The sequence below is a fragment of the Trematomus bernacchii genome, unplaced genomic scaffold, assembly GCF_902827165.1.
Source record: "Trematomus bernacchii unplaced genomic scaffold, fTreBer1.1, whole genome shotgun sequence".
In the NCBI taxonomy this organism is placed as follows: domain Eukaryota; kingdom Metazoa; phylum Chordata; class Actinopteri; order Perciformes; family Nototheniidae; genus Trematomus; species Trematomus bernacchii.
Window position 1 is genome coordinate 2,297,682 of NW_022988098.1, and position 27,899 is coordinate 2,325,580.

General features: G+C 41.0%; 1 protein-coding gene and 1 non-coding gene across 5 annotated transcripts; one reads left to right on the top strand and one right to left on the bottom strand.

The window, feature by feature from the left end:
- Window positions 1-1,277: 1,277 nt before the first annotated feature.
- On the top strand, window positions 1,278-26,428 carry LOC117475452 (protein kinase C delta type-like). 4 transcript variants are annotated; one of them, XM_034121668.1, is made up of 17 exons: window positions 1,278-1,476; window positions 15,240-15,370; window positions 15,599-15,871; window positions 18,298-18,472; window positions 19,937-19,968; window positions 20,057-20,142; window positions 20,532-20,661; window positions 20,782-20,882; window positions 21,004-21,085; window positions 21,296-21,429; window positions 22,575-22,748; window positions 23,250-23,341; window positions 23,449-23,511; window positions 23,595-23,733; window positions 24,070-24,258; window positions 24,827-24,955; window positions 25,094-26,428. In XM_034121668.1, the coding sequence occupies exons 2-17, from the start codon at window positions 15,262-15,264 to the stop codon at window positions 25,250-25,252; spliced, it is 2,067 nt and encodes a 688-aa protein (XP_033977559.1). In that variant the 5' UTR covers window positions 1,278-1,476; window positions 15,240-15,261; the 3' UTR covers window positions 25,253-26,428. The 4 variants fall into 4 exon arrangements, with proteins under 4 accessions (XP_033977559.1, XP_033977556.1, XP_033977558.1 ...); XM_034121665.1 differs by having other exon boundaries at window positions 1,279-1,476; window positions 18,292-18,472; XM_034121667.1 differs by having other exon boundaries at window positions 1,279-1,476; window positions 18,292-18,472; window positions 21,299-21,429.
- On the bottom strand, window positions 16,195-16,266 carry trnae-cuc. Its single transcript has one exon. It is a non-coding gene; the product is annotated as a tRNA-Glu (tRNA).
- Window positions 26,429-27,899: the final 1,471 nt, after the last annotated feature.

Consider the following 27,899-nt stretch of genomic DNA (forward strand, 5'->3'; position numbering starts at 1 on the left):
ATAGACAGTTTTCCAGGAAGTAGAAGTAAAGATTAAAGTAACGTTTTCCATGATGGGTCTTTATGGTTGTGTGTGTTAAGTTAAAGCTTGCTTTCATGGTACATTTTCTAAATTAGTGTGGGTGTTTCTCAAAGAAACACATTATAGCTCTGAGTGATCTTGAAATAACTACATTCAAATTCATGCTTGACTTCAAATGTGTGTGTATTTTCTTGGTGAGTGGTGGTAGATGTTTTTTTGTTAAATCCATTGTCCTTTAGTTGAATGGTTGCCTATGCTCCAAATGTTTGATGTGATGAGTAACTCCATAGCATTCATCCCAGGTCACCAATTCTCTATGTCATTGTTCTACCCTTTTTAAAACTATAAATAGCTCTTTACGGGTTGAGACAAGCTGTCTAAATGTACTGCTCCATCCTCTCTTATAGTCATACAGTTTTGGTGGGTGGGGAGCCGGCTGATGACTCAGCACCACGTGGATCTCCGTGCTTGTTTTGTGTGGAGGTGATGTGGGCAGGGCTAGAGTGGAAGTGTTTGGTAAACTGCATTTTCTCTCAAACCTGTGTGTGTTTAACAGTCAGGGACTGATGAATAGACAGACAGACCAGCGGTTTGCTGGTTATTCTGCAATATATTAACTTTTTTACTGCAAGGCAAAATCGTTTGGGGACATTTACTCACAGTGTGGAACTGTAGAAAATCACATATAAGATTCCAAATCAGATAAGGAATTTCACCATTTTTTTCATTCTCTCAATGCATTTAATAATCAATAAAAAGCACAAGGCAACAACAAAAATGTAAATACAATACAATGTCTATCAAGGGCTCTGCCAATTGTGAACTATAAAACTATTGCAAAGAATAAACACATTATTTCCTAACTTCATTGGTTTGCATTGTAAAGTGATATGTTGCTGGTTCAGGCCAAGGTTACAGGACACACTGAATTCCGATGGCTAAAGGAGGCCAAAATGATATATGTGGAATATCCATTTTAAAATCACGTCTGATAGTGCCCTGAATTGTAAATAATAGGTAAATATAGACTTATCCCTAGTTTAATCACTTTATGAATTGTACCGCCTCTACTGCACACACTGCAAAACCATTAGTGTGTGTGTGTGTGTGTGTGTGTGTGTGTGTGTGTGTGTGTGTGTGTGTGTGTGTGTGTGTGTGTGTGTGTGTGTGTGTGTGTGTGTGTGTGTGTGTGTGTGTGTGTTCGGTCTTTGGGAATTCACCTGTGTGACGTCACGCCTCAGTGCTCTGCAGCGCGCTGCCACAGAGCCGCAGCAGTACAGAGTCGGGCTCGGAGACAGAGGGAGCTGAGTGAACCGCAGCCGCCTTCAACACTTCCTTAAACTCCATTGAAGTTTTTCAAAGTCGAACCTCCTGGGAAAACCGTGCTGCTTCAAAAACTAAAACCGGGGTTACAAACTCGCGACGAACAAGACACTTTCCAAGACAGCGGAAGAGGTAAGTCGCTGTTTTTTGAGAAACTTGGGGTTACACTTGGTGTTGTTTGACACTTGGGACACTTGCTTTCTTGCAGGGAACTAGGTGTCAGGAGTCGCCTTTCTTTACTAGACCCGGCTTTGGCTCTTTGTTTTGTCATAGAGGAACAAACCTCTGTTCACATCAGTAGTATTTGTAATAATAATAGGATCGTGTGGCGGTTGGGAACGAGAGGAGGAGTTGCTGTCGCGGAATGTCTCGTTCTCTCGCCGTGGGAGTTACGCAACGTTAAGCAATGTTTCAGTGCTGCAGGTCGGTGTTGACTGTGCTCGCCTCTGTTAGGCGGGAAACAATAATCAACACCGGGAAGAACGTATGCTTGCTTCATAAAGTCCTCTAGCGAAGTGTTGTATGCTATGGCAACAGGGGACACTTGGGAAACTAAAAATGGAGGTACACGGACGGAGGCGTTTGTCAGTATGCTAAAGAACCACAATGAGCACAAACGAGAGAAAGTAGATTATATTTAACCCATTTAAAGATGAGTTCCTTGTTTTCAGTTTTTCCTTTGAAACCCATTAATTCCATGCCTTAACTATCCCTAACTATGGTGGTTTAAATTAGTTGGTCAAACCCCTTAAAAAATAAAGGCTACACTATGTACCATTTGAGAAACCAACCAGAATAAGCTTGACTTGTTGCCAACACTTGTTAAGTGAAAGTAGCTCCTAAAAAGCTACAAAAGTCGAAAAATCTGGCCAGAAAGTCTGCAAATTGGCAGAAAATCTGACAGCTTGTTCCTTTTGGCCTCCCTTTTGAGTCATGCAATTATCAACATGAAGGTAAACATGTAATTATGGCTTTAATATGAGCAGTCCAAAGTTACAATTCCAGGTTATAGACCTGTCATACAACTGACAGAAAGGCAGCACTGACAATAATAAGGTCCATATAAACTCGCTGTTGAGTCCCAGGTCTGTATACTGTAGCAACTCTTCTACTCTACAGATAACATCTAGTTTTTATCTTTATAACTCACTGTTAAATTGACAAAATGTGAATACAACCTTAATTTCTTGAAGTTCAAAATGAAATGAAGATACCTTGATTTGGAGCCGACTTTTCTGTCTTTCATGGAGTCCCATCGTTATTTTGGTTTCTGCCGTGATTTGACAGAAAGCAGCCAGTGTTATTACAAAGACAAAACACATGATTACCGAAAACACCTAACGCTCATTGTGGTGTGACTTGAGGTGGAGCCGGTTTGAGTAGTTCAGCTGAGTTTTGTCCACGAGCCTGAAAAGTCAAAGGTTCACTGCAGTCAGGTGTCACAAAACTTATCTTATTCCACAGTTTTCTGGGTGTGTAGATATTGATTGAGAAAACATAATGTAAACCACAATGAGAATTATGTTTTTATGGCGACAAAAATAAGTGTGATGTGTCAGAAGGATGACTAAATAAGTGTCTCTGTAAAGACTGCCCTTAATTTCTGTGGCTGTAACAACCTTTTAAAACCACACTGCAACTGATATGACTTGTAATTTCCCACACACTTGATCCTATTTTGAAATAACCCGTCAATCTTTTGCGAAAGTCTTGTGTCACACACTACAACACAGTCTGCCTTTGTGGCAAGACTCTATCCTGTTGTTATCTTCTGGAGGCGATGCAGCTCTGCAGGTAACACTATCTGCCTGCATCTGCCTGCAGTTAGAGGTGTGTCAATATTGGCTTGTGGCTCCATGAGCTGCACGGAGGACACTGTTGGGACATCTGCTCAGTGAGGAGTTGCCCATGCAGCACTGATCCCCAGATAGTGCAAACACGCATATATAAAAACATCCCAGACTAATTAGACACTCTTTTGACTGATATAGGGCTATGTTTATTGTGTGTATACAAGCTAGTATGCTTTAATAGGTAGGGCAAATGAAAACTCAAAAACCCATCAACTAAGCTGTAAAGTTGTACATGTTGACGTCATTGAAGATATTTACAGATTTAAATGAAAGATTAGATTTAATTGTAGCTGTTAGTCAGATAAGTTAAAGTGGACCTATCATGCTTTTGTTAGGCAATAGCATAGGTCTCAGATATATAAAAATATATAAAAAACATTTCTATGAAGTGTTTTGCTCAAAATACCAAACAGATCACCCATTCTAGCCATGCCTCATATCCCTCTATTTCACTTCCTGTTTCAAAAGTGCTGATTTTGGGTATAAAGCTTTAAAAATAAAAATAATTGATAAAAAAGGAGGGGGCTGAGCTCATGCGGGAGATTCTACCGGCAGATTCTGCGGTGATGAAACGCCATATCATGGATTATCAAGGATTATTTCTGAAACAGTATGGAGCTCAAAGGCTTTCTCTCTTGTTGGTTATACCACAAGGTGAGTTCCTTTTTATTTCCTGCTTCTTCACACACATGCTCTCCAGTACAGGTTAGCTCTGAGTGTTAGCGATGCTAATGTAAACATGCACCGACCATATTACGTCCAAAACAGTCGGGCATTGTTTCTGATAGCAACGTTTCTGATAGGGCCGTGGGTGTAAAGCCAGTCTACATTTCCGATATTACGTCATATCGGACGCAAATCTGGATCAGCTCCGTTTTACCCCCGTTTTTAGAGATTTGGGTACGGAGGAAAAGAGAGAGGGTTATATTTTCTGACGCTGCGTGAGTTCCCCGACACACCGGGGACACCAAAGACATCAAAAAGTGCATTTTGCATGATATGTCCCCTTTAACATGCAGAATCAAATCAAAATCAGAAAACTGTATTTATTCCAAGGGAATTTTCGGGACAGTTGCTCCATTTTAGAATGAAACTAAATTTAAAGAGAAAGAAAAAGAGAAAACAAATATTTCCATAATCGTTAAGAAGTTAAAGCAAGTATTTAAAATACATAATAAAACACATATATAATGTTATATACATATTTCTTTAACAACAATATCAAAGAAAAAAGGCACAAAAGAAATGTGCACATTGTATACTGTATATCACAATACAACGGTTTATTGAACACTAGTAAAGTCTAACAATTGTATTTTTTTGAAATACTGAAAATAGTTTTGTAGATGTAGTTTTTACTAGAAAAAGTAATGCATTGTAGTCATTTAATGTTGGCATATACTGTAAATGAAACACAGGTATACTATTGAGAACAGTAAATGTAGCCCCACTTTCATTAAAGGTCCCATGTCATGCTTTTCCGGTTATTACCCGTCCCCTTGTGTGTTATGAAGGTTTTTATGCATGTAAACGGTCTGCAGAGTCACAAACCCTCAAAGTACACCCTGTAGGGAGTAAAACTCTAACACAGAAAAGACCTCCCCAAAACGCCTCGTTGGAGATTTCTCATGTTCTTCCTGGGCATCGTGACGTCTGGATACCCAGTAGCCACGCCCAGAGCTATGGCGCGATACGGTCATGCGGTACCCGGAACCAAATGGACCAATCCGTGGAGCCGTTACGTTACGTCCGTGGAGCCGTTAAGTTAAGCCCCTGCTGATTGGTCCAAATTGACCAATCCACGGACTTCCTCACACACACATCTGTGTGCAGGGAGCAGGCAGCTCTGCTGATTTCTCCTCCCTGGCTGCAGGCTGATAACAGACAGTTGGGATCGCGGCAAAATTCTCTCTGCAGACCCATTCTCACAGCGTTTATCAACCTTTTTCTTACTCAATATCAAGCCACACTTATTGTTTTTACTTCGGCTGTGACTTTGTGTGTGCTCAGGATGAGTTTGGCTGTGTTTGGCTGTGTATCGCTAACAAGGAAACAACACCTCCACGGAGCTCAGCGCGATTCACAACGTCCCGACCAATCAGAGCACACTGTGCTCACAGGGAGGGTGGGGGCTGGAGCTTTGGAGCTACAACGAGCCGTTAAAGGCAGAGTGAAATTCAGTGAATACACGTAGTTTACAGAGATGCTGTATGAGAAACCAATGTGAGTTTGGAAAATTGCACAGTATAAATCTATTTTAGTAGACCTCAACAATGGAATTATGATCAGTAGAAATGGCCATGAATATGTGACCTTTAAAACTATTTTTTTTGTATTCACTATGAAAAGTGCAATATCTGAGTCTTCTTATGAGGACCTGCTGTTATGCATAAGCATTCGCACGCAGACACTCACTCACAAAAACACAGGCATTTGTCAAGAATTTGCCGAGTCAGCAGTGGCTGATGATAGTTTAGCTCACTACTTGCTCTTGGCCTCTTGTCTCTCTCTCTATCTCTATCTCTCGCTCTCTCTCTCTCTCTCTCTCTCTCTCTCTCTCTCTCTCTCTCTCTCTCTCTCTCTCTCTCTCTCTCTCTCTCTCTCTCTCTCTCTCTCTCTCTCCGTCTTTCTCTCTCGCGACACACACACTCCACATCATGCTCTCCTGCTTGGCTCTCCATGCTCAGATGCTATTTTGTCTGTCTTAACCGAGGCTTTGTGAACTGTGAGCGAGGCAGAAATGGACACCACTCTTAATGCATGTGGGGAGAAGACACACACACACACACACACACACACACACACACACACACACACACACAGGCAGGATTCATTCCATGCTGGTATAGCAGGTTTGATATGGTGCCAAAGAGCTCAGGAGGAAGGGAGAGGAAATCAGAAAGCCATAGTTGCTCTGAAGTTTGTGTTCCATCAGTCCGATCATCACGTTGGCTGTTTTTGACAGCTTGTATTGATTTAGTCTAAGGTTTACTCAAGTTATAAAAGTATCACTGTGGTAAGTGTATCACATCTGACTCTGACCTTGAACCAGCAACCTGTATGTTTGAGAGATGGAGCATCACATAATATTGTAAAATGCACATTTTCATGTTTTTTTTCGGCCTGTAGGTGTTGGTAGACAACATCTGTAACACGTCTGTTGACATGACCTCTGTCAGTGTGTGCAGTAGAGGGGCGGGGGTGTGTGTGTGTGTTAGACATTAACCTAAAGGAAATAAAGGAAGGCTTTGATTCTTTCCAGCCAGTCTCCACTGAAATTCATTAAAGGCTGCTTTGTTCAAGGTTATTACTGTGTGTGTGCGCGCAGGCACACTTGGGTGCCCTCGGGGCGGTGTTAATGCGTTAATAATACACACCATGCTTTGGTGGAAGGATTGTGGATTAAGGCAAGTTTTGTGGGATTTAGGTTGCTTTGTTTGCTGAAATAGTCCAAATTGGGGATAGAAAAATGAAATCAATGAATTGATTGGGCTCAAAGTAACCCTTTACATGTGATATTGTATCGTTGATGCTTTTGGTAGTACTGTGTGTTGCTGACTCACTTCAGATTTGTACGACTCCCTTTACCCCCATCATAGTTTTTTATTTTAAACATTTTGCAAAACACTTTTTATTCACACCTACCTACATTTGTTTGATCTCAAATAATGCCTTTCAATTGCTTTTGTATGTACCATTTAACATAAATTGCCATCATTCTGTATTCAACTCTTGCAAAGGTAATGGCTGGAGCAACATCTGTGCTTGAAATTGTGAACAAATCAACTGTAGAGCCCTGATAATATCAATAAAGATATTCAATAATGTTCATTGGGTTAAGGTAGCCTACTCGTCGGGGATTTTCCGTCCCTATTTGGTTGTAGATGAAGAAGAAAATGGTAAATGAAAAAGATTATGCATCCTTCACACAGGTACACTTTGTCCTTTTGAGTTTATGTACAATGTGTGATTCTAGTAAGAAAATGATCCAGTACAATCAACATCGCTATCACAATAGGAACAAACATTTTCCATGAACGCTGTTTAATTTCCAATGTGAAGGGATCGTTTTACTTTGAGCTATAAAGAGCAGTTTTATGATCAGAGAGATGTTTATTCCCACAGCTGCACACCAGGTTATTAGGCCCGGCTCACTCTGACCTTGCTTGTTCAGGTACATTATAATTGTGTGGGGCGTGTTTGTTCAGCTTTAATTTGCTAAGCTACTGCTCCATCCAGTCGGGCTGTTGTGGGTCTGTTATGAACCTTTGTGTCTCTCACTCAGCCCGGCACGCCTCCTTCATTCCCCTGTCACTCTCTGCTGACAGCAGGACAGGGTTTGTAAAGTGTTTTGATCACAGTGTGACTCTCCTCCCTTATCAAAAATGCTTTAGTATTTCCTGTAATTTATCACCAAATATAATACCGCATGTGTCAAATACTTCCTGGTAGGGCTGTGCGATTATGGCAAAAATCATAATCACGATTATTTGGGTCAATAATTGATATCACGATTATTAAATACGATTATTCATTGACTTTGAAAAAATCCATTTATTGAACTTTAAAACAAATACAAATAATAATTTGAACAGTATCTTTTTAACTGTTGATTACCCTGAACGTATAATTCAACTGAAAAACCAATACAAAAATAAATGATACATTTAAATAAATAATATCAGAATAATAAATACCAATAAACAAGATCAACAAATATTTTGGAGCACACTTCCACAAGCTACTAAACATATATAAATATGATAAATACAAATAAATGAGACCAAAATATGTTGCAGTGCAGTCACAACCTAGCAAAGCAAAATAATTGTTTTTTCCGATTATGTTGTTTTCGTAATTGTGGCAGGCCAAAATCGTAATTGCGATTAAAATACGATTAATTGCACAGCCCTACTTCCTGGTTCTGTAACCGCAAGGCAGCGCCAAGTGAGCCCGACACCGCCAAATGTGGCAGACTCGAAGTGATTGCTCTGACATCTGTTACCTGTGTCTTACCTTTCATCTTCTAGCATTTTTTAACATCCGGTCGGGCCAGTTTTTTGTTCAGTCAGAGTGGCAGACTTTGTTTTCAGCTTTCTCCATGCTCTCTTGCAGCCCCCCCCTCTCCCTTTCTGAGTAGACAACCACCAGCTTATGCACATGTTGGAGACATATATTAAGATTTAGGGTCAGTAAGGTCAAAGTGTCTCGTGTGCTGCTGATCCTGACGACTTGTCTCAGCATTTCTCATTCAAGTGAGTTACATCTGTTATTCTACAGTATTTGACAGAAGGCCTTTTAGCTTGGCATAGAAGGATAAGCACAGGTGTTGGTAATAACATTAACAATGTATCCTCTATTTATGGTTCTAAGTGAGCCATGAGAGCATGACTGAAATGCTAGCATGCGCAAGGCCAGGACTGAAGCAGGCAAATTAAATCAAGCCTTTGTTTTTTAAATGTATATTTACACCTGTGCTTTTCCATGTTTGAATATCTTTTATGGACTGCATTCCATTCAGGTGAGACGGTGTCAGGGCCCGGGCTCATTCGAATACCTTACTGTAAGATTTAATGACACTTACTGTAACTGAGCCATTGTTTTTGCTATGTGTCACACTTGTCACCTGTCAAGAAAAGGCAGGTAGCTCATGGGAATGTTTAAGTGCTCTTAGTCTGAATGTCTTCTATAAATGAAAAACAAATCATCACTTATCTTTGACTTTGTGCTTAGACACGCAGTGTGGTGTTCTGTCATACATGATGTTTCATATTTGATTCCTTGCTATTAGGGATGGGTATCGTTTGAAATGTATCGATTCCGATTCCGGTTCTGCTTATCGATTCCAGTTCTTATCGATTCCCCGTTTTGATTCCAAAATTGTAAAAGAAAGAGGTCAAACGTTTAGATAACAAAAATATCTTTATTCTTTTAAGCTTTAACTGACATTTTTACAAATAAAAGATATACATGCAATACAAATGTATTGCACAATAGCTGTGCTTTATTTTAAGGCAAGCTATTAACAGGCATTACACTGTGCCTTGTCTTTTTCTTTTTTAGTGTAGTGGAGCCTCACTTTAGAGCGTTTACCGCAATCCATCTTTGGTGTTATGAAGTGACTGAGCTCGTGAACTGTCTACGGGAGCGCGGGGGGAGCCTCGCTGCGGGGCAACTGTGGACCTCTGTCGCCTGTCAGCGCAACTTCTATGATGCTGTTTAAAAAAATGAAGGGCGGTGCCGGCCGTCAGCGTACCGAGCCGGCCGTCAACAGCCCGCTGACGACCGGCCGTTCTGTGATTCTCCAGAACACACAGATGGCCAGTCCGCCCTTACCCTGTATTCCACCGGGTCACCGCGGCGCAGACGGACCTGGTGGAATACAGGGTCTACCGCGTTTAGGAACCGTTAAGCAGAACCGAAATTGTGTATTTTGTATGGGTACCCGGTACCCGGCATTTTCTTATCGGTTCTCATCTGGAACCGAGTTTCGGTTCCCAACCCTACTTGCTATTAATAAATGTGGTATCGTGTCTGGCAATGCTCTAACAGGCCATTTTCACTTCATGCTTGTTTCAGGAGCTTTCTGCCTTGAATCTGGCAACCAAACACACTCAGCATCCTGGCAAGGACAAGAAGATTCGGAGACAGTTTCTTCCCGCGGGCAGTGAGACTGTTAAAAAATTGAACTGTTGAAACAACTTCAAACATTCAACTGCTACTCAGTAGTATGTATCTAATACCTAATATATATATATCATTCCAATAACTTGTATATAGACTCATACTGCACTATTCCACATCATAACTTTATTTCATTTTTATAACTATTATTATTTTTGTATTGCTCATGCTCTTATTGTTATTATGTTATGTTATTATGTTGCATTGTTGGAGAAGCCTGTGACATAAGATTTTCAACTGCATAATTACTCTGTAGCTATGTCAGATTGACAATAAAGAACCTTGAACCTTGAACCTTGAGTTGGACTTGAATCCATCCCATCGCTCTTATTGCACGTTGTCCAGTCTATAAGGGAATACTCCACTGACTGAAAAGAAACTATAACGATGCCTTGCCTTCATGGTAAACATTGTTGTCCTGCTGAATTAAAATACATTTAGGGACTGTTTCTATGGTATAAAAAAAGGCTTACAAATCTTCGTTAATTATGTGGCAAAATGATATATTATTAAAGTATATTTGAACAGAGCTCTCGATCCCTTTTAGCTTTCCAGCAGGCGACGTCTGACAAAAAGTAAAAGAGTTTCCCTCAAGGCATTACTATGTCGAAATCAGTGAGTCATCTCTCTATTAATCTCTTTGATTGAATGATGGTTTTCCAATGTTTCCAATTTAACTTCACCAGTAGCAGAACTAAAGCTGCTGGATGAAACAAGGTCATTCTGTTTGTGTGGTCCCTCCGTGAAAGAAGCCTACCTTTCTTAGTTCTTAAAGGTTTACACAAAGCTCCTCAACCTGCTCGACCTGCTCGATCACCTCTTCCAAGTTCAGTGCATACCAAACCTTTGACTATCATTTCAAGTGCATCGCTGAGCGTGACTGATGATGGTTTAACATCATGCATCTCTGACTCCAGTATTGTGTTGGAATGTAATGGAATATCGGTCTCACGTCATTACAACTAAAGGTCATTTCCCTTGTTGTGTAATGATCTACTTGTTCAGCTACTGGCTGTTATGTGTGTGATTCTGCTAAAAACAGGATTAGATGTTAAAGGAATCTGATTCTGAAATATATCCTATTAAAAAGAAGCCATCATTTTGTTTAAAAAAAAATAGAAATGGTTCAGGTAACTTCCTCATAGCTGATATGCCTTGTTAATTCACATGGCATTTAATGACATGGTGTACTTATCTTGTTGTTGTGTTTCCTGCATACTGGGCATAACTTAACTCAAACACCAATGACAAGTGATCCAGCTTTCCATTTACTGGACCTGGTGCTTGGCAGTCATTTGAATCGAGGACAAAGGCTAAAGACTTAGGCGTTGTGCACACGGGAACGTTTGCGTTTATGCACAGTATGCGTATTCAAAAAAGTCTTCCGTTCACATGCATTCGTTTCATTTAACGTGTCTGTTCAAACGAGACCGCTGGAAACGCTGTAGTACATATGCCGTGACTGTAAGTGGCGCTGTAACTTCCGCCACAAAATACACCAAAAGCAGCGAAGAAGACTCCGGAGCAGCCCCGCAGCAATGTTGCCATGGCTACCCTTCTGTTTATGCCCCGCGGTGTATTTAGCAACATGTAGTTCATGTAATTCTCCATGTCCACTTGTTGCTGATGGTTGTGGTAGAGGAGCTGTAGATTTTGCACTAATATCTGTAGCATGGTCAGTAGCAGTAGCACTAGCAGTAGCTACTGACAGGAGGAAGTGTGTGTGGCGATTGCTGGTATTCAGCGGGATATAGTAATTTCCTCAGCATGTAAATATATGGATAAATGCAACGGGGAAGTTAACTGAAAGAAACCGAATCTGTGGATATTGCATCGACCGACCAAGAAGCACGTCTCCGTGGAGAGGACGCGCTCAGAAAGAGAGATATTCTCTACAAACACCGGGTGAGATCGCTCCTCTGGGACACGCCGGTCCTCGTGTTTCCTTTTTTTGTGTGGATTATAAACATTTCTCTTTTTGCCGCCGACGGGCGCAGGAGCAATGAACAATAATGGCCTGGATTAGGCAGTAAAGACAATTTTGGTGTATCGCAGAGCGGACTGTTTAATTTTGTTTGTGTTGTTTGGCTGGAAAATTGTCAATATAATGGATCAATGCATGAAATCTGACTCTGTTTATTTTGTTTAAGGAGTATATTGGGGGTTAACAATTCTGGTTTGCCTTTTATAATATTATTTCATTCAAGAACCCCTTGTGCATTTAATTAACACAGCTATTTTTGATAGTTGCTTCAGCAGTGAGCAGGAGAGGTGGGGAGAGGTGGGGCTATCGTTATTTTTTCAGGAAATATTCGTATAGAGGTGATTACACGGACTCGGTTGACCCCCCAGAGCGTTTCGTTTGCAAATCTATCCACCTTGGGACCCGTTATCGTTTGTGGGGTCCGTTTCTATCGGCCTCGTGTAAATAATAGGGCTATACGCACGCGAAACTATGCAGATACAAGCAGTTTTGTCCTCGTGTAAACGGCGCCTTAGAGTAGCTAAAGAGCTCGTTGAGGCCTCGCACAAGCATAAGAGCAATATCCAAATCACTGGACGTCAGCGTCTGAGTGCAAATCTGGTTCTGTCATTGAGTCTGATTCCTCCTCGTGTCCACTGGCCTGCCTATCTATCTTTTTTTTCTTTCCCTCCCATTTTGCTATTCTCCTCTTCCCACCCCTTCCCCAATTGCATGTGCTCACTTTTTCCACTCTGTCTGGGGAAACAAGGCTCTCCTTTCTCTGTAGCAAGGCCTGTGTATGTGTACACAAGACTGTGTGTAAAGTGGAGGGGAAATTGGAAATGTTGGTCTTGGTGTGTATTTCTTTTCTGTCAAGATTTTGATTCAATATTTTTTGTGTGTGTTTTTCTACAATGATTATCTCTTGTGCTTTGTTTGTATAGCCTCCTTATTTAAGCTAAATTATAACATGGTCCTGTTTCGTGATGGTCCTCTTTTTGACTACAGACATTTGTGATTTAGGAACAATTAAATACATTGTTTTCTAGATTGATCATTTGGTGTAAAATAAATGTACAAAAATAGTATTTTTTGTCAGTTTATTATGATATAAAGTAACCAGCAGTACTAAAATACAAAAAAATACTTCATTAATATGCAATTGTTCTATCCAGTTAACTTTAAAGAACACTAGGCACGTTCTCACGTATCCGTGGGCTACTGAGTAACCTCTGACTTTTGGAGAAGGAGGTTAAGAGTTTGCTCAAGGGGCATCTTACTGATGGATCCTGAGACATTAGTGTCAGTCATTCACTTCAACATTTACATTTCTCTTGTTTGTCTTGGATATCAAACCAGCAGCTCACAGAACAGTCTGCCTCTGTTGGGCCCCCCTGCCTCCTACACACTAAATATCCTGAGTCAAGAGTTATGTTCAGCTGCACACGTTTACACCTGAGACTTGTTTACTGCACTACGGCTTGTACTACTAAACAGCTCCAGATTGTTGACTTAGAGACGAGGTTTCCACCATCAAAACCTTTCAGCTGGGGATACAGAATACTTATCTTTCTAAAGCTCTGCATTCAGAGTGTCACTCAGCTCAAAATAGCATCTATTCCACCTTTGCATGCTGAGCAACATGCATGAAAATGTATCACAGCATGCAGCGCTTCAGTCATCCAGAGCCTGAGCTCAACATTCAGCAGTGTGAAAAGCAACATGAACACAAACTAAAGTCATCCCCTTAGGAATGGTTCATTATGTAAGCAGACACATGGAGGCAACAGAATAATCCTGTTCAGCAGCATGTCTCAGACATGTCGTCGCATAGAGAAGCTAAACATCAAGTGTAGTAAAGCACGATGCTGTTTGACTTCAAACATCTGAATCAAAGCTGTGTTACGTCGCTGAAATAACTATTATTAAAAACCCACAAAAAGTGCTGCGTGGATTTTATAGCTGCACCGGGAATGAAGATGTAGGCTGATGTGACCTCTGGTTCTTGCTCTGTGTTTGTTGTGTGTTTGTTTAACATGAGGCTTAACTGGATGCCCCCAGAAAATGTCACCCTTTTGTAATCAGTCACAAGGTCTGGTGAAAGTACACGCATATATCAAATTGAATCCCTTTACAAGGACTAAACTTTTTGCCTGCTGTCATCTTGCCTCCCAAAAATAGTTGCCCAAAAAGTGTCTTTAAGCCTGGTGGATTAATATTAACTCTGATGAGACTGTTGTTCAAACCCCACACAAGAAGCACTTTAAGAGGAAGTGTGCGAAACACATGGAAAACACTTTTGAACAAACCTGTCGGTGGAGCAACTCGGCTGAAATGAAGCAAGCGAGTGGACACTTATGCAAGCTGTGGTTGCTTTAGGTTTTGTACTTTCGAAATGTACAGATCTGAAATTGCACTTGGACTGTTTAGCTTGGAGGGTGAATGCACAACTTACTGTATATGGCAAAATACATTGGGTTTAGGTGAATAACAAATGAATTAAAGTACGTTCTAATAATGCAATTGACTGATTTGGCCTTAAGACAGCCTTGGGTGACAGTCTAGGCTGACACAGAACGTTTTTAAGTTGTAGAAAGGATGGATTTTATTTGCCAAGACACTACTGGGAAATACTGAAAAATTATACCATACTTGTTCCTGTGGTACAACAAAAAAGAAAAGTAGAAAGGGGAAGCAAACTAGAAAGAAAGAAAATGAAATATAGGAGACTCACAGTAGGCTAGATTTATAGGTTTATTAAAGGTGTAATGTACGCCACATTTGTCCACACGTAATCTGCAAGAGTTATGCCATGGATGAACACTTTGGTATGATTTAGTGCTACAAAAGTCCTCCAAACGAATGGCTTGACACCCAAATCTCCACAGTCAGATGAGTATAGACTGTTGGGAATGAGGACCAAACAACCAGGATGAAAAAACAAACTTTGTCCCACAAAAATCATTGTGAAAACAGTTAAGCAGCTGAGAGACATGGCTGCTTAACTTCTACCATGTGTTTGTCTTTTCCCCTAAACTGGGACTCTCGGCTTTTCTTGGAAATGTAATCTTTTTGGTATTCCTGTACACATGAGAACAGGAACATTGAGCTTTATCTTCCCTCATTACTGGAAGGTAGTTTCCAAAGTGATGTCTTGAGTTAAACTTCTACTTCCTCTGTAGTTCCCGTCTGAGGACACTGTTTGCCTCAGACTGTCTTCCTTCTTGTTTTTACGTTCAGCACTGAAGCAATCTAAGTACATGCTGAAGAAGTGTAAATCACTGATGTTCCTCTAGGGGCTTTACAATCATACTTATAGACAGCATACAACACCATCTGTCCTGTGACCCTTATGTGTGTGTGATGTTCTAACTGTGTTTATGTCTTTGTTCCAGGAGGCTTCGGTGAGCGGTCACCATGGCACCCTTCCTGCGTATCGCCTTCAATGCTTATGACGTGGGCGCCCTGCCCGCTCTAACCGAAACTCCCATCTGTGCCATCAAGATGAAGGAGTCTGTCAACACGGGTATGTACAGATGCAAACACACACATGCAGTCATCATTTTATCTAGAAAGGGGAGTAGGGGGAACATATGTCCCAAGTGTAAGAGCCTTGACAGCCTCCATCTGCTTGGCTCAAACATGTATATAAACAAACTCTGAGGGATAGTAACTCCTTTCCTGTGAATTTCCTGAGAAAGAAAAAGTAAAAGATAACGTTTTTTTCTCCTAATGATGAATCTTTTTTTCACAGAGCGAGGAAAGGCCTTGGTGCAGAGGAAGCCCACCATGTATCCCTCCTGGAAGTCCACTTTTGATGCTCACATCTACGAGGGGCGTGTCCTAGAGGTGGTCCTCATGCAGAGCGCCGAGGAGCCATTGGCCAACGCCACGGTGGGCGTGTCTGTGCTGGCAGAGCGCTGCAGGAAGTCCAAGACGGCCGGCCGCACCGAGTTCTGGTTGGACCTGCTTCCCTCAGGGAGGGTCCAGATGGCTGTGCAGTTCTTCCTGGAGGACGTGGATGCAGGTAACGCTTTTAAATATTTTGTACTGTTCCAACAATATTTGTGACTTAATAAGTCAGTTAAAGGTATTTCTCCAATTATACCTGTCATCAGTTTATTCCTCAAAAATATAACTTCTCCATCAGGATTGTGTGGGTGTGGTTAGTTTATGTTGACGTGGCAAAACACGGCAACCCTGCAACCGTCATCACATTTACACCGTTTGGCCCTAGTCAGGGGTAAAAAAATAGATAGACATGGGGAAGTAAATCATTCAAAGGATTTCCATGAAAAGTTTTAGAAACCCTGGTTTTAAAAAGCATTCACCCGGCATTCAAAACAAGTGTTCCCTGACCGGGAATCGAACCCGGGCCGCGGCGGTGAGAGCGCCGAATCCTAACCACTAGACCACCAGGGAGTGATGTCATCTGAAGAAAGCAGTGTCGTACTGTCAGCTGTTGGGGAAAATCCCCTGCCCCCCCTCTCTCTTTCTCTCTTCCACCCTCTCCTTCTTCTCTCAAGTACACCCACATAAATATTCCTTCAGTTTATATGTAACGCTATGTTTGCTGTTGGAAAGGAATCCTTATCTTGAGTTCATTAATAAGTTCATCATGAGTTATCTTCAACCTTTTTATGAGTGAGGAGACTAAATGCCTACTGCTCTGCAATAAACGGCGAAGGGTTAATCTGCAACCTGGTGACATATCTCACTGGGCCTGTCAACTGACTGCAGGTGTGGCCCTCACAACCAAAGCTCTGTAACAGTCCTTCAAGGTCGGGAAGGAATCGAGCCTCAGGGCTGGCTGTACTTTGAGAGTTTTAGATCTCCGTGCAGGGAAGAGGGGGAAACATAAATTCATTAATTTGGTAAGATAAGGCCACTTGATAAGATGGTCTTCCATTGGAGTTCAAAATCCTATTCCTATCACTATCTGCTTTTGAAAGCCTGTTTTAGTTTCTCTTTGGCTGTCAGAAGCAGAAGTTGGGAATCAGACAGGGAGCCCGGTATATGGTAGTCACAGCTGTCTGCCAACATGGAGTGGGATCGGGTTATATTTACAAACTAGTTTAGTTGAGGGGGGATTTCTGCATGGGAGCAGCACAGACAGGGTTCACTGTTTAGGGTTGGAGGGGTCATGAGAGGGGAGGGAAGGGGGGGGGGGGGGGGGGTAGGGGTTGTTTTGAAAGAGCCCCACACTGCATCAGCCTCCTACACACTCCACAGGTTTCCTGAAAAGCAACCTGAAGTATTTTTAGGCATGTGTGAACGGCCCTTAGCGCTGTCTGCCCCCCTCAGTCTCCCCCCCCCCCCTCTCTCTCACTCACTCCCACTGTCTTGGCTCAGATCACTGAAGCGCTTTCCAAACATAAACATCTGTCAGGAGAATGGCAGAGAGGAAATACGTTTATCTCGCTCACCTCATCACACTTTCCGCTGTCTATCAATAGTCTCTTTAAGGCTACTCCTGTCCCTCTATCTCACCCCATCTCCCCCTCTTCTACCCACTATCTCCTCCGCCTCCTTTGTTTACCTCTCCCACGCCTCTTTTACTGTCTTCTTTGCATGACTTTTGACCCCACCCTGTTGATTTGCGTCAGTCGAACCCGCCTTTTATACATGAATATGTGTCCCCGGTGTGTCAGGGAACTCACCAAGTGTCAGAAAACACAACCCTCTTTCTTTTCCTCCATACCCAAATCTCTAAAAACGGGGCTGCAACGGGGCTGATTATTATTTGAATTTTTCTGATGTCAGAAAAGGGGTGCTCTCCACCTATCAGGGGAATGAGAGACCGCTCGAAAGCGCTGGAGACGCTGTAGTACATATGCCAGGCCTGTAAGTGGCGCTGTAGTCTGCCACAAAATCAGAATCAGCCCTTGCAAAAACAGGGCTGGAAAAGAGCAAATAGAGCGAAATGAGGCATGGCTAAAATGCATGATCTGTTTGGTATTTTGAAAAAAAAACTTGTTTTATATAGGTATGGCCCTACAATATATGTTTCAAATATAGCATGATAGGTCCACTTTAAGCAGCAGCAATGGTGGCCTCCCTCTATTTCTACTAGTGCTTTTTCACTAAATAGTATACCCCTTGGCTATTTGCACTGATGTGTCATTCATGATAATGTGCCCTGTGACGTCCTTTAAGGAATATCAACAAAGCTCATCGGCTAGAGTGTAAACAAATAAGGTTGTGAAGAGAATGACTAGAAAAGCAACTTCATCATGCATTATCTCACAAAGGAATAATTGTTTTTTTCATATGCCTTTTTCTCATTTTGATGGTTTCTTCCTTCTGAAAACATAACCTCCTTGGTCGAGATGAATTGGCATCCCAAAAAAAATATGTATTTGTCTTAAACTGAGCTGTTTTAACCAACATCTTTTGAACAGATTAGGAATACATTAGCATGATTTGTGAATTGATCTCCCCTCTCAGCGCCGGGTCAGCCGTCGGGTCAGGCATCGTTGAAGGTTTCTTCCGAGGAGGGAGTGATGACCCTCAACAGGAGGAGAGGAGCCTTCAAGCAGCCCAAGGTTCACTTCATCAAGAACCACGAGTTCTGCGCCACCTTCTTCAACCAGCCCACCTTCTGCTCCGTCTGCAGAGAGTTCGTCTGGTGAGACGCCAAATCCAGCCTTGGTTACATTACAGCTGTCACTGTTCTGCCACGAGGGGAGCAACTAATGATTATGTTCAATATCAATGAATCTGCCATTTGCTATCTCGGTTATCCTTAGGTCTAGGAAAAATAGTCCATCTTAGTGTCTTAAAGTCCCGGATGATGTCTTTAAATGTCTTGTTTTTACACCCCAAACCAAAAGGTATTCAATTTAACCTGATAAAAAACAGAAAAAGGCGAAATCCCCATATTTGAGGGTCTGAAAACATAATTTAAAAAACGTTATCAACATATCTTGCAATTGTGTTTCCTCTTGAACTAATTGATTAGTTGATCAACAATTGCAGCTCTATTTGTCACCATTAGTTAGTAGTAAAGGTTAGCACATCAAATGCTTTTTTTTTTTACTCTTTTAAGTTTGTTTTGAGTATCTGCAGTGAGAGATAATGTTAGTGATTTGCACATTATACTATCTTGGCGAGACTTATCCAGAAGCAGCCACTTTGCCTGTCGACTTGGTTCTCTGCATTGTTATTATCCCCTACTGCATGTTCTCCGGTACCAAACAAGACAAAAACATCAGTTATGCAATAAGAAAAGTCCAGCCTGCTCTCTATGCTGTTGAATTAGTAGCGCTTCTAGTTTCCTAAACGGAGCCGTCCTGGGGGGTTTGTAATAGTAGAAACCACAGCAGGACGGGTCTTGTGAGAATGAGTCATAGAGTCTAGGGAAATCCCACAAAAGCTGTCAAGTTGTCTTCCAACTGTGTCAGCAGCACTAACCTGTGAGCCAAGCCCCTCCCATCTCCTCTCCCCTTCAGAGACAGGGAGGGAAAGTCAGTTGTTGTTTTTATTGTCTAAATATTTGTTTTTGGCTCTGTGGCCACTTGTCAAGTTTCAGTCTTGTGATCTATGTGTAAGATTCCAGCTATGCTGATAACAAATAAAAACGACGAGTCAGTGCTGTGCCAACTGCAGTAACAGGTTTATCGTGATTCATCCCATGCTTGTTTTTGTACTAACATAATACTTAGTGGACAGTACAGATGTCATTTGGTAGCTGTTGCATGAAGGAATTGCTAATGATCTCCTGTGTAGCTACAGTACAGCACTGTCATAAACACAATCATACTATTGAAAACCATCCTGCCATACATCCTGCATACATTGCTTACATTTTAGCAGCCATATATGTATATGTATATACGGATATTTTTTACTCACACCAATCTGAATTACAATACTTTATTTATCCAGGGAGAAATTGGGATTCATTACAGTTGCTTCAATTTGGAATAGATTAAATTAAAAAAATATTTTTTTTTAAGAATAAAAACATTAAAAAAACCAATGTGAGATAAAAAGGAAAATAGAATAAACATAAACCTAACTCTTGGTGTTTTTATATATATCAATTACTTTTTTTTAATGTATTAATTATATTCCTTGTTCTACCATACAGGGGTTTCAACAAGCAAGGCTACAAGTGCAGACGTGAGTGTTTCATCAACCGCATTTTCATCAAAATGTACACTTTTTAAAAAATGTTCAAAGTTAACACACTATTTATTTTTTCACCCAGAATGCAATGCGGCAATCCACAAGAAATGCATCGACAAAATCATCGGCAGGTGCACTGGGACGGCAACCAACAGCCGCGACACCGTGGTGAGCAAAGTTAATGTTCTCCAACGTCGATGCACAGCTCAGATCAGACCATTTATTACTTTTTCCCGCTGCGGTTCAATAATAACTTTGTATTCTTTCCTTGTTTCTTTTATGGCATAATAATTAGTCCATTAATCATTATATTGCACAGTATGTTTACTTCTTACTCGAAGCAATGCAAAGTTATTTTGGCAATTCAATTCTTCAGTACAACTTAAATCACATTCAATTTAAGATAACACACATTAGAATCAATAATAAAGTATTAGCTGTGAAATTTAGATTTTGTTCTGAGCTTAAATGTATAGTCCCACATGTGTCTAATTTACTCAACAGCTTTCTGTGGGTTTAATGGATCCCTGTGTGTGTGTGTGTGTGTGTGTGTGTAGTTCCAGAAAGAGCGCTTCAAGATCGACATGCCGCATCGCTTCAAGCAATATAACTACAAGAGCCCCACTTTCTGTGACCACTGTGGCAGTCTGCTCTGGGGTCTCTACAAGCAGGGCCTAAAATGTGATGGTGGGTGAAATGCGTTTATTTTACTTCATCATATCTGCCTTTCTCCTGCCATGCCTCTGACAATCTTCTCTTTGTATTTCCTTTCGCCACTTCAATCAATTCCCCCCCCCCTCTCACCAGACTGCAGCATGAACGTTCATAGTAACTGTCAGAAGAAAGTGGCCAATCTGTGTGGAATCAACCAGAAACTACTGGCAGAGGCTCTGCTTCAAATCAGCCAGGTGTGTACCGTGACATAGTGTGGACTATTTGTACATTTTACGCCATTTTGTGTTTTTAAAAAAAGTAAGATTATTATAAAATGATTTATTGTAGATGTACATGTCTGTTCTTCAACCCTAGAAATCTATGAAGAAGCCTGATCCCAATGCAGAAGATATTGGCATCTATCAAGAAATCAGAGGTGCAACAGTAGACCCTGGTGGTAAGATTTGTTCATTGCAGCGCGCACCTTAATCAAACATTGTGTGATCTAATCAAGTTTGACCATTTAAAGGTTGAAACCAAATGTCGCTGATAGTCTGTTTACCTTTGTTCACCTCCTCAAATCGTTATCCTTTGTGTTTGCATTCAGATTTGCATTCAGATTTGCATTATGTATTTACTCTGTGTGTGTGCAAATGTGTATTTATAGCAGATGATAATGATAATGGTGGGTGCGTGGTGGGCCCGACCCCCGCCCCAGTCACACCGACTGTTTCCAGGGTTCGCATCACCATGAACCACCTGGTGTTCCACAAGGTGCTGGGCAAAGGCAGCTTTGGCAAGGTAGGCCCCCTGGTCCCAACGTTTAGTCCTTTCCCTGGATTCAACACGAAATAATACAAATACGGAAACACTTGTTATGCCAATGATGTTATACAATACATATATGGTTAAAAAAACACATTAATCCCTAAATTATCCCCATGTAAATGTTGTTAATGTGAATTCAACCATAGCATTTATGAGCAGAAATACTGCATATCTCCACGTTTTAGTATAGTTTCTTGGGATCATTGAAAAAAGAAATGAGTCATACAGTTGGTCATTAAAAGTGTCTTAATGTATAAATATGTGCAAGAAAAATACATTTAATTGAATTTGTACAGCTCTTTCACTTAACTTGCACAATATATTGTGTTTCTGTGTTAAAGAGAGTAAGAGAGACACCATCAGTGTAACACTCGGCAGCACAATTGCCGAGCGTTCACACATTCAAGACTCCCTTTCTTCTTAATCGTGGTGTGTGATCGTCTGCAAAGCCTGTTCGTGTTCTGTTCTCAGGGTAGTAACAGTGATTACCCGTGATCCGTGTCTCAAACTATGCCATGTTTGGTCCTTGAATTTCATGCTTAAGAAGAAGTAGGAATATCTGCAGTGTGGAATCCATTAGAGGTGACATTGCCACGAAAGATAAATATGTGAGGACGTCTGTAAAAAAAAAAAAAAAATCAACACCAGCAAGCTCTGGAGGGCACACATCTTTAAGAGGCAGACTCTTATCATGTAATCGTGGCTTAGTGAACTTTAAAACCTTTAGCTTTGAATAACTCGTTTTCTTAGATCAATGCATCTACTGCTTGGTAAATGACTTCCCTCACATTGAGGTTAGTGAGAGATGAGTAATGAGCCAAGCCATTCATCCATCACTATATATTCCATGCTACATTTGATAAAGACATACACCCTGCACGAAGGTTGACCCATTTATGAAGCACATGATGGAGAGTTCATCTATATCCACTGTGGTCTGATGGCAGATCATTTTTAAACACACAGTTTCCTACTGTACTTTAAAATGAAATATTAAGAAACACTCAAAGAGCAGGAGATATAAATAACCTCTTTATTTACATGTATCTTCGCTACTCCCTGAAACCGCTGTGATCACCCTGATGAAGTGCTCACTCTGAGTCACTCTGACTCCCCAGGTGCTGCTGGCCGAGCTGAAGGGGCAGGACCAGTTCTTCGCTGTGAAGGCTCTGAAGAAGGACGTGGTTCTCATGGATGACGACGTGGAGTGCACCATGGTGGAGAAGAGGGTCCTGGCCCTCGCCTGGGAGAACCCCTTCCTCACACACCTCTACTCCACCTTCCAGTCCAAAGTAAGAGTAGCAGCAATTTGTCCTCGAAAAAAGAAAAAATCTCACACAGGGAAAAAGTCCATTGTCCTGGCCATTATGTTTGTGCAGTTAAAAAAATATATTTTATAGCAGGCAAAAAAACAAAGAATAATTTCCCTGTCTACTAATATACATGTTTATATACCTGGTGGCTGAAGCTGCTTTAAAAAAATATATATTTAAAATAATGATTCTAATGATATGAACAAATTGCTTCATACATACATTATGTCAATTAAATATGCAATATAATTATTAGATGCTTTAAAATAAAATATCTCTAACAGTACCCATAGAAAAGTTTAAAAAAAAGCATATTCTCTGGTAAGGCAAATACCCCAGCAACAGTGACAATTCCCAGTTGTTGATAAAACACACACTCCAATGCCCTCTTATCTGTATCCATTCCCTCTCAGGCTCACACACACTCTTCATGTCTCATTTGTCTGACAGTGAGCTGACAATAATGTGTTGTTTGCACAGGAGCACCTCTTCTTTGTAATGGAGTACCTGAATGGAGGCGACTTGATGTTCCACATCCAAGACAAAGGCCGCTTCGATCTCAACAGAGCCACGTGAGTACGCACTTAGAGAACTATGAGTAATACCTCGACTGTCATTTTCCACCATGGACTATCAGCAGCTTGTTTTAATCGTTGCTTTTGCACATTTCACCCTTCAGATTCTATGGTGCTGAGATAATCGTGGGACTGCAGTTCCTCCACTCAAAAGGAATCATCTACAGGTTAGATCCCACAGCCAATTTCCACTACAGTACTTCAAACAGAATTGTACATTGTATAAATCTCCTCCCGTGTCCTTCATCAGAGATCTGAAGCTGGACAATGTGATGCTGGACAAGGACGGACACATAAAGATAGCGGACTTTGGCATGTGCAAAGAGAAAGTGTTCGGAGACGTCAGAGCCACCACATTCTGCGGGACACCAGACTATATCGCACCAGAGGTTAGCTTTAAGTCCTTAAAGATTGAGTGTCTCTCCCACTGGAGGGAGCTTTGGGATTTTAGCCTTTGCAGACCTTTTACATGCACACAAACCTACAGTATACAGCACTGTACAGGAAGGTGAAATCCCCCAAAAGCATAACAGGACCTCTTTAAAACCAATTTATTTAGCCAATTTGTCTAGATAAAATATCTCTATTTGTTTTTGTTTTAAAGAGCCCCTTTCTTATCTCGACATGCATCCCTTCAATCATTCAGTTTAAAGCCACCGTTAGTCGTCAAAGAGCTTGCATCTACACCCTGTGCGTCCTTATTCTGATATATTCTCTCCTCTCAGATCCTGCTGGGACAGAAGTACACCTTCTCAGTCGACTGGTGGTCTTTCGGCGTGCTGGTGTACGAGATGCTGATTGGTCAGTCCCCTTTCCAAGGCGACGACGAGGACGAGCTGTTTGACTCCATCCGGTCGGACACGCCTCACTACCCTCGCTGGATCACCAAGGAGACCAAGAGCCTCATTGAACTGGTAACTACATCTGTTATGAAGCACGCTTTGTTCCACATATTCACAGATTGTGTTTAATTCACACACAAGAATAGATTTCAGTGCAGAGATTTCACCCAGGGCGGTGCACATTTTTTAAAGATTTGATTGAGGTTTTCCAAATAAGATTTTAAATGCCATCATATTTTATAACGTTCATAATACTTAAAAGAAAAACAGTAGGGAATACATTTTTTGTTTTATTTCGGTTCAAATTAAAAGCGTTTGGTGCAATCATATTAAATGTTTAGTGACATATTGTGAATTTTGGAAAGTATTCAATGTTACATGGCTCTGGGGTTATTGGAAATGTTTGAATCAGACAGGTTGGAAACAATTCTATGCAGCCACCTCTGACATCTTCTTCTACAAATATCATATTAGTGTAGCGTAACCTTTATCTGCAAATAAAACACTTGGTTTAATTATTTTTATAGAATTCAACTTTGTGAAAAAACCTATTCAGTGCAGACCTACGTGGCATACAGTATTAATGGGAGCTGATTTATGTTGTTTCTCTAATCAAAATCTTCTTTCTTCCTTTTTCCAGTTGTTTGAGCGAGATTCCACTCGCAGGTTGGGCGTGGTGGGAGACATCCGTGCACATCCGTTCTTTAAAACCATCAACTGGCCAGCACTGGAGAAGAGAGAGATGGTGCCTCCGTTTAAGCCCAAAGTGGTATGAGCCTTTTTCAATTATCCTGAAATATGAGTTACCTGACATCCATTGGTATGATAAAGATTGCATCCAGGAAACAGATGACTTGAGTGTGCTTTGTTACATTAACTGAAATCCCTGACTTCCCCCCCCCCACAGAAATCCCCCAGTGACTGCAGCAACTTTGATCGAGAGTTCCTGAGCGAGAAGCCGCGTCTCTCCCACGCTGACAAGAACCTCATCGACTCCATGGACCAGGCAGCGTTCGCCGGATTCTCCTTCATCAACCCCCAACTGGAAGACATGATGAGCAAATGAAGAAGCTGCCTTGAGTCTTAGACCAGCACTTCGAAAAAAAGTTCAACTGGATGGAAAACAAGAGCATAAAAAAGATTTGAGCTGGACTATGACTTCCTCAGTTCCTCTATCAGAAGAGAGGATAAAACGGAGCTGAGATGTTTGCTGGCATCTAAAGCAATAATCATGTCTCAGCTGTCAAAACTGTATAGTTGTATAAAATAGTATAAAGCTCCAGGATATTAAGGGAGATTGTTATTAAACGAGGGTAACGATGATTGTTAGTCAATAATTAAATCTGTCTTTTCTTACTTTTCTAATTTTACCTTTTGTTGACACTTTAAATCTAAACCAATCATCTAATGTACTGTATGTTAACATTTTTAATTAAAATGCACAAGCATGACATCCTCATATCGTTTCACATTGCACGTGCAATTCCAGAGAGTTTGGAGGTGCATACGGTATTTACTGTCGCCCTGTGTGCTTTCCCTACTGCATGCCTCCTATTACACACACCTGTGTGTGTGTTACCACATGCATACAAAACATTTGCACGTATCTTTTGGATACAAATGGTGCTACTGTAGTCAGGAACGTAGTCTGTATCCCTCTGCCAGACTTAAAGGCATCGTGTGAAAGGCTGTAATATAAAGTTGGGAGGATTTATATCCATCTGACGTGAGGTAATGTAATTGCAGAGCTGAATAGTTCCACTGAACTGTCTTGAGAGATTGGAGATGCTCGAGGCAAATCCCAGTCTCACATAACCTGAAAAGCTTTAATTTGTTTTTTAATTTAGCCAAGGATGTCTTCAAGTCTTGTGTGTGCCATCGGGGAGAAAAGCCTCTTGCTGTACATCAATCTAAAGCATAGAACAAAAAATCATTCCATACATAATGTATATTCCATCTCTTATTGGACAGCTATGGTATGGTACTGTACATGTGTTTGTGTTGAAGGATGTGTTATTTTACATTGGGGGGAATGGGCATTTCTGTGTAAGCATTGGGTGTTTGAACATGTGTAACATTACTTGAATGTAGGAATTTTAACATGGAAAATAATAATGCTGTATATGGAAAATGAATATGTACATTCCAATGAGCTGCCTGTAAGTTAAGGGTTACTTTTTTTTACTCTCCTTATCTTTTACATCTAATTATAAATAAATACATTGTAAACTCTTAAATGTCAGCCTGTGTCGCTTAATTAAATGGTATTTCATTCACACAAGTAACAGACTTATGTATATCACTGTAGAGGCTCTTAGAAAAACAAAAATGTTATTGTAAAGATCTGCATACCACAGATTCCAGGACTAATCACTGCATTCCTGCTGGTGTGTTGTGGCGCTCAGCTGGCTTCCTTTATTTCATAATGCCTGAAGTCCACAAGCATCCACAGAACTTCACCTTAGGATAATGTGAAGTCCTTTTGTAAGAGCACCAAAACATTTTAAACAGGGAATTTGTCAACATAAGAGATAGACCTGTCAGGCTTTACTACCATCTAGCGTTCAGGTGCTCTAACTGCACCAGCAGGCGTGGAGACATTCCTGCAGTGCGCACGGCTCATGACCTGTCCTCGTCCTCTGTCCCCAGCTGTAATCCCCTGCCTGCTGCAGGATGTGGACAGTGAGCAAAAAACTATCCATCACAGCCACCTGCACTGTGCGACAAAACCTGTCCAAGTGGTTCAGACATTTGCCTTTATGCAAACACCTTGTGCTGCATTAAAGTTGTAGACCCTTTAAAAAATTATCAACACAAACAGCAGGTTTTAAAAGCATTTATTCAAGTAATATATCATTTAAGAAACATGATTTGTCTTCGGTGGTTTGGAGCTAAAAATAATTTCCCAATATCAGTCGTCTTCTGTTCAAGCTTATAGTGAGAGCAGTTCTACACTTTAATCAAATGACTGAATAAATGTGGACTAAATGCCTGCCCCCTATTGATTTATTCATGGCTCTCCGATTGTTTCGACTGCTCAGGATCAGATCGCTTTTCTGTAGCTCACATGTATCGTACTGTTTCCAGCTCAACGCGTGCACATTTTTTTCTTTTGTTATAACAGGCATCCGAAGGGTTGGTCTGCTGTGGAGGATTATCTGAGGCAGCAGCCCAAAAATATATTTATATATGGTCCAAGTCAGCGTCAAAAACATGTTTCTGGCTCCTGGAGACGCTTTTCAAAAGAATACATATGCTTATTTAATAAAGAAATCACATTTCCAGTACAAAATAGATGGACTTTGAGCATTGCATTCACAGTGTCTAGGCATATTTCCAGCAGTTTCTCCCGCCCTCTCCTCCAAAAACCCCGACTTGATATCGTTGTGCAGCAGAAGTACCGTAACAGCAATGCCATATAGAATCATGTCATTATGGTCTGGGCGTTTTTGTGATTTATTTTAAAAAGTACTTTCCAATTCTGCCTTTTATTGTGCATTGTGCTGCTGTTTTATTTACTTAACAAATATTATGTTGAGGGAAATTAAGGCAATTCGAGGTCACCTTCAGTAACAAAATCTGTTTACTACTTCGTTACAGAACGAATAGCTTTGTAGTGGCAAATAACAGTCTACTTATCGAAAGTGGGTCGATTATATGTGCAATTAATTCCAGCTCAACCATTAACTAAGTGTTGATTCCGCTGGGGATTA

Coding starts and splice junctions, on each gene's coding strand:
- LOC117475452 (XM_034121665.1), top strand. CDS start 15,262: ATGGCACCCTTCCTGCGTATCGCCTTCAATGCTTATGACGTGGGCGCC. Junction 20,662..20,781: donor GCAGGGCCTAAAATGTGATG/GTGGGTGAAATG, acceptor CCCTCTCACCAG/ACTGCAGCATGAACGTTCAT. Junction 20,883..21,003: donor CTCTGCTTCAAATCAGCCAG/GTGTGTACCGTG, acceptor CTTCAACCCTAG/AAATCTATGAAGAAGCCTGA.